The sequence below is a fragment of the Antechinus flavipes genome, chromosome 4 (genome assembly GCF_016432865.1).
Source record: "Antechinus flavipes isolate AdamAnt ecotype Samford, QLD, Australia chromosome 4, AdamAnt_v2, whole genome shotgun sequence".
In the NCBI taxonomy this organism is placed as follows: Eukaryota; Metazoa; Chordata; class Mammalia; order Dasyuromorphia; family Dasyuridae; genus Antechinus; species Antechinus flavipes.
The window spans coordinates 281,560,070-281,575,148 of record NC_067401.1 but is presented as its reverse complement, the minus strand read 5'-3'; the positions used below and the strand labels follow the sequence as shown (position 1 = coordinate 281,575,148).

The 15,079-nt window shown below is 31.9% G+C and overlaps 1 protein-coding gene across 4 annotated transcripts in view; it reads left to right on the top strand.

The window, feature by feature from the left end:
* HACE1 (HECT domain and ankyrin repeat containing E3 ubiquitin protein ligase 1) overlaps positions 1–15,079 on the top strand; it is a 91,463-nt gene that overhangs the window by 23,416 nt on the left and 52,968 nt on the right. For 3 of the 4 annotated variants that reach the window (XR_007953594.1, XM_051997452.1, XM_051997453.1), the window contains exon 7: positions 8,976–9,058. The exons of the other annotated variant lie outside the window; for it this stretch is intronic. Coding sequence is in view for 2 of the 3 variants with exons in the window: in XM_051997452.1 (XP_051853412.1) it covers positions 8,976–9,058 (83 nt within the window). In the remaining variant the exon portion in view is untranslated. The remainder of the gene's footprint in view (positions 1–8,975; positions 9,059–15,079) is intronic. 4 annotated transcript variants of the gene reach the window in all.

Below are 15,079 nucleotides of genomic sequence, written 5' to 3'. Positions count from 1 at the left end.
ACAACTATATCCTCTCTCTGCTTTTATGAAGTTTAGCTAGTAAGTGTATTACAATAGTTAATATCAATTGCTTTCAGTTAGGATATAAGTTAGTAGACCATTAAGAAAGCCTTGGCCCAAACCACATGTGCTTTATAGAATGCACTGTTATTTATATATATATATATATATATAATTATTATTATTAATATGTAATATTATAAAATACATTATGCTCTGAAGTCACATTGCACAAGTATAATGTATTCCAAATGGTATACAATTTAAAGCAGGTGTGGCAAAGCAATGACGTAGACTTTACAGTTGAGAAATTCTGTCTCTGAAGAATTGTCTTCTAAGAAAACTGATACTCTGACTTTACTATGATGATGTTTTCTGTCTCAGATTTTGCAGAGATAGTAGAGCTAGAAGGGAAAAAATAGTGACTTTCCAAATAACATTACACAGAGTTCTGTGTTCCTATGTTGGTTTTGTGTAGGGGAGTAAGACTGCTACTAAATTTCCATCCTGGTCACTGAAATGCCACAGGGATTTTTGAGCATTATACAGAAGAAAAGTCATTTGAAAAGTCATTTAGTCTAAAGATCCTTGTCTTTAGGTAGAATTATATTGATAGCAATCTCTTAGTAGAGTTGTACTTATTCTAATATGTATTAGAATTGATCATTTTCTATGATGTATTAGAATGTTATTAGGCAGGAGTCTGCATTTAACTGGACTGAATTATCTACTGAAGGTAAATTTTTCAAGGGTAGGGATTATCAATTATTATTATTATTATTATTATTATTTTTACTAATTCCCAGTCATCCCTTAATTTACTAATGAAGATAGTCTAAAAGGCTTTATTGTGTGTTAGTGATTTAGTTGGATGTGGAATTAAGAGCCTGTCATATCATTTTACTAGAATTGGATGTTCCTTTTACTCAAGGTAGTTACTTTAATTATATTCATTAAGGAAATGGTAGGGCAACTAGGTGATACATTGTATAGAGTACTAGGCCTGAAGATAGGAAGACTCATCTTCCTGAGCCCTAATCTGGTCTCAGATAACTTACTAGCTGTGTGACCCTGGTCAAGTCACTTAACCCTATAACCCTATATGCCTCAGATTCCTCATCTGTAAAATGAACTGAGGAAGGAAATGGCAAACTTCTCTATTGTATTTGCCAAGAAAATTCCAAATTGGGTCATGAAGAATGAGGTATGACTGAAAAACAACTATATGAAGACATGTTCAGTGTTATTTGTACATTAAAAATTTTTATTAAAATTTTAAAAAAGCTTGAAATTTTATTCCTTTTATAAAAATCAAATGTAAAAATCTTCAGGGGAAAACAAACCTTCAAGCTCTAAAAAAATTAATGTAGAGACATAAGAGGTAAAAGTCTGTGAAGTTTTACTTTTAACCTCAGTTGTAGATAAAATTTCAGGAAGACATGAAAAAAAAGTTTGAATAAATGGGAATGAGAAAGAGGAAATATCATTTCCAAGTATTGGGCAACTCTGTCACATTCCTTATTGCTGTCACATTGTTGTTTGATGATGAGAAATGCTTTAAAGATTGTGAGGATGCTTATTTAATTAATAATTTATTTTGAATTTACATAGAAGATTAAATTTAAATCCACTTTGCAGAGCATATATCTATTCTATCAAAGATAATAAAGATGAAAAAAATCCTGTTACTACTTTGTTGTTCATTGAAAGCTTTGCAACATGGACATTCAAATTTTGTTTGCTGATTCTCTAATGTTGTCTTAATATATTAGGATTTTGAAAGTTGTCTTTTTCTTCTTGAGAGAGAATGTGACACAGTGGAGAGAGAACAGTCTCAAGAATTGGGCCCAAGTCTTGCCTCTCTGACATATACTGGTTATTTGAGTTTAGGTTAAAGACTACTTCTAGGAACTACAACAACTTTTAAAGATGAAAGATTGTATAATACTTAGTATTCTGCTAGGTTGAAGGAATTTCCTTTACCAGTGTTACATAGGCCTGGGCAAAATAAAAGTAATACTTATAATAGATTGAAAAATATGAATATAACTTCTAAATCTTCTGTTTTCCAATGATATTACTAGCAACTTTTATTTGAGCTATACCTTTTGTTTTATGTCACCAGAATCATAATATAGTTTTAGATTATATTATCAAGGGCACATTATAGTCTAGAGAAGGTCTTCTTAAACTTTTTTTTTTACTTTACAAACCCTTTTTGCCTGAGAAATTGTTGTGCGACCTCAGACATACAAGTATGTAAAATAGATATACAAATCAGATATTTTACTGAGTGATAAATGTTAATTTCATGACCCCCACATTCGGTTTTGAGATTCCATATGGGATCATGAATCACTATTTAAGAAGCTGGGGTCTTTGAAAATCTTGGTTCCTCTTGGTCTGGAAGGTACCATAGAGATCAGGCTTAACTCATTCATTGGGTAAATATTTATGCTTAGGATAATATATATTTTTTTATCTCAAACTTACCCTTGTGGTATATGCAGAATATTAGTGACTTAGTGGGTGAAAGTACTCTGAACTCTGAGGGTTTTGAAAAAAACAATACATGTATCTGAGAATATAGTTCTTACTTTTCCAGCAACAGAAAGATACAGAGCAATTTGCAGACCCTATATATTATGATTGGATTTTAAAACACTGTAGCAATTTAGTCAGCAAATTGGATTTTATCTAGCTATCTAAAATGCCGAATTTGAAATTAACCTTTTATAGTTTTTATTCCTGTTGTCATCAATTGTCTAAAAGACTTATGTGAACTCTTGGTGCATATGAATAACTTTCTTAGCTTTCTGGGACAATTTGGAACCATAAACTTAGAGCATCATATTGTTAAATGATTTAACCTAAACTTAAATACTGTGAGTACATTTAGCTAGAAATTAATTCAGAATTAAATTTAAAGAAAGTATCTTATACTTAAGTAATTTGATATCTTAAATTTATGTATCTTAGTTTGAAGCTTCACAAATTTAATATGAAAAAGCAATTGGAATCTTGTTAGTGTAGATGTAAGATATAAAACTTAAAAACAGTTGCTAATTTGACAAATGGCATTATAGATTGTTATTTTCAAGAGAATTATTACTGACTGCGTTTCTCATTGAAATTGCAGGCTTGTTAAGGAACAATAAGGTTATTCCACTACATTCAGTCAGCTATATTGGTATCCATAACCATCCTCCAAACTTTTCATCCAGAGACTTACAGGGCAGTCATGTACACTTATTTGAATGCTTTTTCCAAAGCATTGCTTCGATTCAGCTTTGAGGCATAAAGGTAGGTTTGATTACTATATTTCAGAATTTAATTTTAGGTTTAGAGAAAGTTCAGTATTTCTGATTTTAGACTTCTGTGTTGGCTGGTCTGCAGTGATGGCAGTTTTTCCAGTTACTGTTATTTATTAGGATAAGTGAATACTGCTGTCAGTTGCTGGATAATTAAAGAAATATACATTAGTTTTAGGTAGTTAAGTCTTCCAGCCAATTGAACTTTTTTATGTAGTAGATTGGTTTTAGAGAATATACAAGCATACTGTCAGAAGCTCTGCATCATTATGTCATGCATTATTTTTCTTAAATTATTAGACTAAGTTCTGGGGTCATTATATTTAACTTTGTGTATCCTTCAATGTATAAAATAGTACCTTAAAATTGTTGTATTATACAATAAAAACTTGGTTAAATTGAAATAATGAATTTTTCCTTTTGGATTGTAATAATTTGCTAAAAGGAGTTTACATTTACTTCTTTATTGTTTTAACATGAACCATTAACTTTTTTTCAGTTTTATTACTTTGGATTTGGATGTATGTGTGAAAACTTGTCATTTGTATTTTATTTCTTGGCTAGCCACTGACTTAAGTTAAATGGCTTTGGAAATAGATGCAAGAACATATAATTTTACAAAATTTTTTTACAATGCTATTTTACAAAAGCGTGCTGGAAAGACATGAGACCTTATTGAAGCATTCAGGTAGTTGTGTCTTTCAAGGCAAATTCTGGAATCTAGATGGGCTGTCTTCTATCATTTTTCTGTCCAGATTTCTTTTTATCAGTCACCTAATTTTTAAGATTATAAGAAAGAATTTGTCAATGAGATAGAGCCCTACCTGCTATTTGGAGGACCATGAAACAAATTTTTTTTGGTAATTTTGGAACTGGAAAAAATTTTAAAAATTAAAACATAAAGGAAATAAGAAATTATATAGTACTTAAGTTTTTAATGCTCTTTACCAATTTAATCTTTTCCATTTTTGAATATAAATGTTTTTACATGTATATGCATTTATATACACAAATACATCAATCTTACATATATTACATTTGGTTATTAAATTCAAAAGTATGCTTTTTCAGGTGCTAATTACAATTTTATTCATCTTTTAAAAATTTTGTTATGAGTGCATCTACCAGCTTCTGATCTTTGAATACTTCAGTTTTTATTAATTTGAGAAGCTGGCAAAAGCTTAAAGAATGAAAAAGAGTATTTCTAAGAAGACAGATACAATGTTTGGATCTGTTTATCACTATGTTAAAGAGATCATAGAGAATGTTTGTTTTCAGAAAAAGGATGCAATATACAAAACCCTCATTGAATGAAACTTTTTTTGTCATACTATACTTTATAAAATGGACTCATTGCATAGGCTGTCTATCATGTCTGGAAAATAGTCATTTTTCATCTCTTAACCCTTAGAATCTCTAGTTTCCTTAAAAGTTCTTCTGAAATGTTAATTCTGCTAGAATTTTTTCCCTCATTCCTTATTTTCTAGTGCCTCCCCTTCCAACAATGACTTTATATTTAATTCATGCAATGTAATCTTTTTGAGGGCAAAGATTTTCATTATGGTGCTTAGAAATTTAACAAATTGACAAAATGAAAATGGAAAATTACAAGCAGAATTTTCCTCACAAAGTGGAGAAGTAGTGGATGGTTAAAAACTTTCAAAAATGTCTAGAGTTAGGCTCAGTTATAAGCAAAGTAATGTTTAAGGGTAAATTTGAGAATGTTTAAGGGTAAAAATGGAAGAAAAACAGAAAGAATGTAAGAAACTTTACTATTGAGGATAGCAGAACTATCGCAATTAGGTTCTAATATCACAATTCCAAATATGATTTTACAGATGGTAGAGATGGCATTAAAGAATAAAGATAGGAAAAGCATCTGGATAACACCAAGTATAAAGAAAGGAAGTCATTTTGGTGGTGACACAGTTTTGAGATTTTTGAGGTATTTTTCATAAAAGATGGGGAAGATATTAGGGGTGTAGAAAAAATCTTTACTTAAAAAGTGACTGAGATATTATTGACAATTTGTGTGTATGTGTGTGTTTATATATACACACATGTATGTACATACAAATATATGCCCGTTTTACCATCCGCATTAAATTTTAATGCACATCATCTATGCATTTATTTTGATTATTAATAGGTAATGTTCTTTCTGAGGTCATGTTCCACAGAGACTACATCTTTACTAAATACAACTGATTAAATGATATAATTAAATATTACCTTGTGCTTATTGTTGATTTAAAAAAGAAAAAATTTCTTTTATTCAGATCAAAATGCTTAAGGATGTTTTCCATTCATATGTATCAGAATTATTCATTAATTTTGGAAAAATATAACAGAGAAAACTTAGTAAACAACGTTATGATGCCAGAGGAATGATAAAACTAGGAAAAGCATCACATTGCCAAAGATGTTCATAATTATTATAGGGAAGAACCAGTTTATAGAGAAAATTTTCTTTGGGTGATTAGCTCTTCAAGATAGACTTTCTTTTGTGGATGATAGTCCTGGGTTAGATCAAAGCCTAGAATATTGCAGAACCTCCTAAGAAATCTGTTAACCCCAGTGGAGGCTCATGACCTACAAAGGGAGTAATAATAATCATTTACAAAGTTTGCTTTTAGCATCCTGAGATTATTAATTGTAGTGGCCACTCCCTTTCTGGGGAAACTCTGATTTGTCAGCATGGAAATAGTTGAGAGTAGTTGAAAAAATCATAAAGCAAGAGTGAATGCTTATAAAGGGGAAAGGGACAGTAAGGAAAAGATATATGAGGATTAATTAGTTTTTTTTTTATTAGTGGTTTGTTACTTCTTAGAATTGTTTTGTTGTTGTTTTGCCTTTGTGTTTTATTATAACTGATCCTGTTTCATTCTGGGCTTGAAATATTTGCTATACTCAGACTTATAATGACTGAAATATAGCTTACTAGCTGTGATCTTGGACAAGTCACTTAATCTGTTTGCTTCATCTTCCTTAAATGTAGAATGGGACTCATACTACCACCTCCCTCCCAAGGTTTGATGAGAATCAAATGAAATAAAACTTGTAAAATGCTTAGCACAATGCCTGGCATATAGTGAGTGCTTAATAAAGATTCCCTCTTCCCTTTCATTTTAAAATTATTTTAAACTTATTTTTCAATTAACAAGCATTTTTCTCTCATATATCTGCCCTCAGGAAAAAAAATCAACTATAACTTGTTGCATATATGTAACAAAATATGCAAAAATATTTTTAAGCAAAATAAATTGGTCATGTACAAAAATATGTCTTTTTGTGCATATTTAGACCATCACCACTTTGGTGTATTATTTTCCTTGTTAAATAATGTATCTTGACATATTATTTCTCATTATTTTGTTGTTTCTTATGGCACAATAACAGTCCATTAAATCCAGAGAAACTCTCTTTGTTTAGCTATTCTACTCATGATGAAAGTCATTAAAAAAAGTTTACCTGATTTTTAACAGAGATCCATTATTTCATTGGTGTTGATATTCTTTCCATTATATGAACTATATCTTTTTGTACCTTAAGGTAGATCTTCTTTATGAGTTGTTGTTGCTAAGGAAATTAGTCACTTAGGGGTCAGTATTCTGGTGATAATGTTCAGCAAACTTAACCAAATTGTCTTTTGGATATATTGATCCTTCTTAAGTCAGAAGTCAGAACTTTTCCATCAGAAAGCACATGTCAGAGCTTGCTTACTCTTGTAATCTTTTTCTTAAAAATGTCATTTTTTATATCAAATTTTCCATTATTTCCCCTTGAAGGCATCCTATAGAAGTATGAAAAAGGAAAAAAAAATTTAATCACCATTTTAAAAAAGTCTGATGTTATTATTGTTTTACATTTAGAGTCCCCCACTTAAGTTTGTTAATAAGTTTTGATTTTTTCCTGTTTACATTGTTAAAGTCATAGTAGTTATTATTTTTCTGAGTTTTTTTACTTACTTCACTTTCTAGTTCATATAAAATATCATTTCTTATATTCTCTTTTATTTATGCATTATAATTTGTTTATCTGTTCTCCTGGTCATTGAATATTTACTTTGTTTCTAGTTGTTTGCTAAATATTTTGGGGACTTTTTTTGGAGGGGGGTGGTCATTGGCCTTTGGTGTTGTAGAGGACTAAAAGTAGAATCTCTTCGTTAATGGGAATGTATATATGTTTTACTCATTTTGTTAGTATAACTTCAGATTGTTTTGTAGAATGGACATGCTAATTTATAGCTATACCAGTAGTGTATCAGTGTATCCATTTTCCTGCAACTTTGACATTATTAATTATTCCCATTTTTTTTTTTTTTGCCAATTTACTAGATGTTAGGTGATACCTCAGTATTTTGATTTACATATCTCTTACACTTGATTTGAAGAATTCTTTCATATGGTTACATATCTGTTAAGGTGATGAGAGAAAAAAATGGGAAAACATCATTTTGAGAACCCACTATCTGATGAGAATTTCTGGGAAAATTAGAAAGTAGTCTAATAGATATTAACATGTAAAATGTTTTGAAAACTTTAAAGTGGTATATAAATGCAAGCTATTTTTGTTATTATCATTATTGTTGTTATAGCTAAAGTGTTGTATGACAGGATCCAAAAAGACTTTGACAAGCTAGAACGTTGTGCCAATTCGAAGATAAAATACAAAGATGATAAGTATCAAATTATGTTTTTAAAGTTATGTCATAAGCTGTAAATCAATATTTCAGTGAGATATAGAAAAATAGTAATTTATGTGGAAAATTTCTGAGGGTTTTAATGGATTTTACAAACTTAATTTGATCAATACTAATATGTTCACTAGAAAAGCTAATATGAGGCTTCTTTTATAGAAACCTCATATGTAACCCAAGAGAGACCTACTTTGCTTTGCCCTGATCAGATCCACATCAGGAGTATTTAGTTCTGGATACCACAGAAGGATATTAATAAGACTGGAAAGGATCCAAAAGACAGAGGAAGATAATGAAAGGTCTCAAGATTATACTAAAGATAACTCAATTGAGCAGTGTTCATTCTGAAGAAAATGAGTGAAATCTGAAACTTGATATAAGGAAAAGCTGCCTAATAATCAGAACCATACAAAAATGAAATGGGTTACCCTTCTTCAGTGTCTAAAATAGTGTTTGGATGATAGTAGGTGCTTAATAAATATTTTGAGCTTATGCATTCTCTCTCATTAGAAATCTTCCAAGTAAAGACTGGATGATTTCTTGTTGGGAATAGTGTAGTAAAGATTCCTGTGTAACTATTAATTGATCTAGATGGCCTCTGAGGTCCCTTTCAATGCTGTGACCCTTATATTTCTTATAGGAATTCATGCTTTGGGGATCATGTTATATACGTGCCTTTTGATACATCATGTAGTAAAATGTCATCATGTATCAATTTAGCTAATATAGTATTCTTCATTAGAGTAAATAATGTTATTGGGAGGCTTTGGAATATTATTTTTGAATAGGAAAACATTTAAATATGACTTTTAAAAAACATGTAAATAAACAACTAAGTTTTAGAAATCTTTGAATATGAAAAAGATCTTGCTTATATGTATTGCAGTTGGTGCTATAAGTTGAAACTATTATAATTTCTTCTCTTTTCTCACATGATTTTGACTCTCTTCATTTTTTCCCTTCAGACAGTTCAGTGCTTGCTAGACAGTGGTGCTGATATTAATAGACCAAATGTGTCTGGAGCTACTCCGCTATATTTTGCTTGCAGGTATGGTGTTTTATTTTTTTAAATATTTTGCAAGAATAGTATATAGCAGTAAGAAAAGACATTGGATTTAAAATTTCAAGTCCAATAACTTTTGTTTCATATTAAGTACTTTGTAATTTCTGTGCAATTTATACCTTTTTAGAGACTACAGGTGGTTAGCATGCTTGGCTGAAAGAATATTACATTGCCTTTTTTTATCTTTGCAAAATACCTTAATTAAGTCATCTGCATTTTCTGGAAATCGGCTTTCTTTTTACAGTTCCCCTTTTTTGTTATACCCCCTAGCATTCTTTGGTAAATGAAATAATTATTTGTAATAATCTGAAAACACATTTTTCTCAAAGGATGCTTCTGTAGACAACATTTTTATTATAATTAGTGATTGTTGCAGTCATAATCCAGTTTTTCTTATGTCTTTTTGAAATTTAAACTGTTTTCTTCTTTCCATGCACATATTTAAGTGAAAAATGTTGATGTAGTGGAAGGAACATGAATTAGGAATCAGAAAACTTGAGTTGTAGTTCAGGCTTTGCTTTTATTTAACTTACGTGACTTTGGACAAGTTATTTGGCCCTCTTGGCCTGTTTCTTTAAATTTCATTCCTCAATTATCTCTGTAAAATGAAAGAGCAATGGACCAGATGTTCTCAGTATTTTTGTTTTATAGTGCGATAGTAAGAAGTAATGGATAGAAGCAACACAGTATCTTTCTAGACAGCAATGAAGTAATTCTGTTCAAGGAATTGTATGCTTGAGTGTCACTTACCTAATACTTTTCCTGTCTTTGGACAATTTTGTTCATTCATATTCAAATGACTCTCTTCCCATGGACATGAGTATTTTGTACCAGTGTAGCACAAATTTTTTTTAACACCTTTTCATCTATCCTCTCTGATTCTTGTCTGTTTTTTTCTCAAGTTCTCTGGGAAGGTGCCTTGGAGATATGCCCTGAGTCTTTTTAAGTATTTTGTGGTTACTAGTGCACTGCTTCATCTGTTATTCCTTACTTAATTTCCTTACTTATTCACTATCTAACCCACACATCTCTTTTATTTGACTATTTGATTGTGTATGTTTGTTGATAATATCTTTTATACCATTTTTCACAGACAAGTTTTTTTGTTACTATGCTAGACATTCTTAATTTTTATAAGTTATATGCATGGGTAATTTTACAGCATTGACAATTGCCAAACCTTTTGTTCCAATTTTTCCCCTCTTTCCCCCCACCCTTTACCCCAGATGGCAGGTTGACCAATATATGTTAAATATGTTAAAGTATAAATTAAATACAATATAAGTATACATGTCCAAATACTTATATTGTATTTAATTTATACTTATATATTATATTTATACTTATTATAGTATTATAGTTATAACTGTCCAAACAGTTATTTTGTGGTACAAAAAGAATAGGACTTTAAAATAGTGTACAATTCGCCTGTGTAGGAAATCAAAAATGCAAGCGGACAAAAATAAAGGGATTGGGAATTCTATGTAGTGGTTCATAGTCATCTCCCAGAGTTCTTTTGCTGGATGTAGCTGGTTCAATATTACTGCTCTATTGGAACTGATTTGGTTCATCTCATTGCTGAAGATGGCCACATGCATCAGACTTGATCATCATATAGTACCGTTGTTGAAGTATATAATGGTCTCCCAGTCCTGCTCATTTCACTCAGTATCAGTTCATCTGGGCAGAGTAAGTCTCTTTTTTTTTTTTTCCAGATTTTTTTAAATTTAATAATAACTTTATATTGACAGAATCCATGCCAGGGTAATTTTTTTTTTACAACATTATCCCTTGCACTCATTTCTGTTCTGATTTTTCCCCTCCCTCCCTCCACCCCCTCCCCTAGATGGCAAGCAGTCCTATATATATTAGATATGTTACAGTATATCCTAGATACGATATATGTTTGCAAAACTGAACAGTTCTCTTGTTGCACAGGGAGAATTGGATTCAGAAGGTAAAAATAATCTGGGAAGAAAAACGAAAATGCAGATAGTTCACATTCGTTTCCCAGTGTTCTTTCTTTGGGTGTAGCTGCTTCTGTCCATCATTTATCAATTGAAACTGAGTTAGGTCTCTTTGTCAAAGAAATCCACTTCTATCAGAATACATCCTCATACAATATTGTTGTCGAAGTGTATAATGATCTCCTGGTTCTGCTCATTTCACTTAGCATCAGTTCATGTAAGTCTCTCCAAGACTCTCTGAGCAGAGTAAGTCTCTCCAGGCCTCTCTGAAATCATCCTGTTGGTCATTTCTTACAGAACAATAATATTCCATAATATTCATATACCACAATTTACTCAGCCATTCTCCAATCGATGGGCATCCATTCAGTTTCCAGTTTCTGGCCACTGTAAAGAGGGCTGCCACAAACATTCTTGCACATACAGGTCCCTTTCCCTTCTTTAAGATCACTTTGGGATATAAGCCCAGTATATCCACACTGCTGGATCAAAGGGTATATGCACAGTTTGATAGCTTTTTGAGCATAGTTCCAAATTGCTCTCCAGAATGGCGGGATGTATTCACAATTCCACCAACAATATATCTGTCTCACAGGCAAGTTTTTGATGATACGCCATAGCTTGTTAATACCCACTGTTTATCTTTCCATTGTCTTTTAGATTATCACTCTCACATATCATTCATAGGCAGTCCTCTCTCTCTCTCTCTCTCTCTCTCTCTCTCTCTCTCTCTCTCTCTCTCTCTCTCTCTCTCTCTCTCTCTCTCTCTCTCGATCAAATTGTTGTCTAACTTTGACCAACTGTGGTCTAACTTTTATTCAGCTCTCTCAGGGAAATTATTTATTGTCTTGACCAAAAAAAGACTAATCCTCATTAGGAACACCAGAATACCCAAGTTCTAGAAGGATTCTGTTAATGTTACTTTTTTTCTCTTCTGTCTGTGAAAAAAGAGGGGCCCACTTTTCATAAAATTTGTAGTAATCTAATTCTATAAAGTCACTTTGGTTATTAGAGTGGATCAATTTCTAGTGGCATAAAGTTAAGAGCTTTATTGTAAGTCTTCTTAGCCTCAGTCTTGTCAGAGCCCAAAGTGGCATCTCCTTTTCTAGAAATTGATATACTTAAGAATTTTATTTCTGATTCTTGGCCCGCAGTTATAAATCATTTTATACTTTGTTTCTTTGAACTCAGATATAATTATAAGAGGACTGGACTTTTGGAACTATATAGTATTTTATTGCCCTTTAGAAATAAAATACTGTAATATCAGGCATTGGACAATATTCTGAGGAGCTGTTTTGATGTTAGTGTTATTATGATCAAATCTTTTACTGCTTTCTTATGTTCTTATTCTTTCTTTCTTTTTTTTTTGGCTGAGGCAATTGGGGTTAAGTGACTTGCCCAGGGTCACACAGCTAGGAAGTATTAACTGTCACATTTGAACTCAGGTTCTTCTGACTTCAGGGTCAAGACTCTATTGTGCCATTTAGCTGTCCTTTTATGCTCTTATTCTTGCCTTTAAGTTAAGCACAAATAAACTTTAGACCTTTTGGGGAAATGATTGTGAAATAAACCTGATTAGAATTATACCTAAAGAATAAGTTCATTATTATGGAAAGGAGATAGAAATGGAACAATTTCATTTGTTGTCAATCCTTTTAACTGTGTATAAGGTGTTGGAATTCTCAACAACCCTCATATTTTATTTGATAAGAGAAGGGCAATGTATGGAAAATGGAGTAAGTTAAATGTGCAGACAAATTATAAGAGTTGTAAAATTATAAGACTGGGCTGAAAATAAGTTGAAATTAAGAGGTAGCCCAGAGTCTCACTAGTGGTTATCTAAGTTAGTTTCTTGAATTTTGCGATAACTTTGTATGTTTTTCTCCAGACTCTCACTTTTTAAAAAATTCTTTTTAAATTTTAGATTAATGCTTATTCTCTGTAATAAACAAGCATATAATATTATGCTTGCATAATAATCTTATTAATAGATACTTTTATCTATCTACAGATGTAATGTTGCTAATAGGTCTAGGGATCATCATCTTTTCCTTTATGAGTTGAAGATTCTTGAGGCCTAGATAGGTGAGTTTATTTGTTTAGGTCCCCCAGGTAGAGTAGCAGAGGTACAGTTCCCATCTAAGTCTCTTGAGTCTAAATCCAAAACACTATTACAAGGTTGCTTCATCTTGCTTGCTCTTTTGTCTTCATTCTCAGAAACTTAGATCCCATTTGGAATCATCCTATTAGAAATTATTCTTTTTAGAATTGATTGCTATCTTGTAGATTCTGACTTTTTCTCTGATCATTGTTCATTCAGTCATATCTGACTCTTTATGATACTGTGGACTAACTGTCCGTGGGATTTTCTTAGCAAAGATCCAGTGCTTTGTCGTTTCTTTTTCCATCATACTGCTTGTTTAATGCTGAATTCTGTAATCAGTGCTACTATTAAATGGAATGGTAGCATTTATATTTTGTTTCTATTTCCATTTGTTTCCTAGTGACCTTTCATCTTGTAATACTTTGTATTCTTTACGAAGTTGGCATGCTTTCTGTTCTTTTTTTAATCTTTTAATATTAAGTTTAAATATAAAATAAGAAAAGAAAAAATTGCCATGTGTACAGCAGGACATAAGAGAGGATTCGGAATATAAAGCAAAAAAATCTTCGTTTCAAGAAAGCCTATGTAATAAATACTACACATTGTGTTCAGAACTGTCCAACTTTTCTTTCCTTTCTTGGTTTTCTTTTGTTCTCTGCTGTATACTTTAAACTTTTTTTTTTCCCTTTTTCTTCCCCCCTTCCCCAGGAAGGTTACAATTAAGTGCAAAAACACAACACACACATCTGTAATCATGGGTTTTTTTACATGTATGTAAGGCCATATTATATTTGTTTCCACTTGTATCCTGTTTCTCCAAAGAGATAATGTCTTCCTTCATAAATCCAAGTCTTTCCACATTTTTCCCCTTACCCAGTTCTAATTTTCAAGGAGTCATTTTCTTTCTTAAGATTCTGGATCTCCTTTTCTAATTGTTTTAACTTTCTTTTTCGTAGTCTTGCCTTTTTTGTATTGTTCTTTGTTTTAAAAAAAAAATTTCTCAATCTTTTTTTTGAGTTCTTCTGTGAATTCATTTTGAGCAAGTGAACATTTGACATTACTCTTTAGGATAGGAGAGTCTTTTTTTTTTCTTTAGTATTCTTCTCTGAAGACAATCCCCATTATCCCCTATTCTCATAGAAACTGTCTATGTTTGGGTTCTTTTTCCTTTGTGTACTCTTTAAAAAAAATTTTTTTTAAGAGTAGCTTGTTATTAAAATCAACTCTAGTCCTGGGATGTGGGGGATGGGGCTTCTGGCATCAGGTCCTTCTTATTGTTATTTTTTTCAACTTTTTCCTGGACTTATCCTCTCTACTACTTCTCCCTCTTAAGCCACAAGTAACCACTCTCCTCTCCCCGCCTTGCACCCTATGCTGGAAATATTATTGCTGCTTAAGAACCCTCTAGTTGCTATAATCTTCAGTTTTCCCCTCTGGCCTTGTACCAAAGCCAACAATTCAGCTTTCTTCTAAAGGCCCATACCTAGCAATATTGTGGCTTCATTGCTTCTTTATTCACCATGGTGTGTACTGTTTCCTTCTTAACCCAGGGCCACATCTGACCAGTATAACCTAACATTCTCTGTCAGCAGAGATTCTCTCAATCTTCCCCCTCTTAGATTCCCTCTTCCTCATATTGTCTGTGAGGTGAAAATTCCCGTGGCTGAGACTGAGACTAGCTCCTAACCCAACTACCTCAAGACTTGAGCTAGCTGTTTCAAGTGGAGTTAGCTTGAAGCTATTTACACTTCACTCGGGAGCCAAACTTCCATCCTGGAATCTGTCTTCAGATTTTTTCTGGTTGTCTCAGGAGTTCTGTCTTGCCCCAACTCTTATTTGTTTTTGCTGCTCAGTCTGAGGCATTATTTTGACTTTGTTTATGAAGAAAATCTAGAAACCTTAGAATACCTGACCTCTATCATCTTCCCAGAA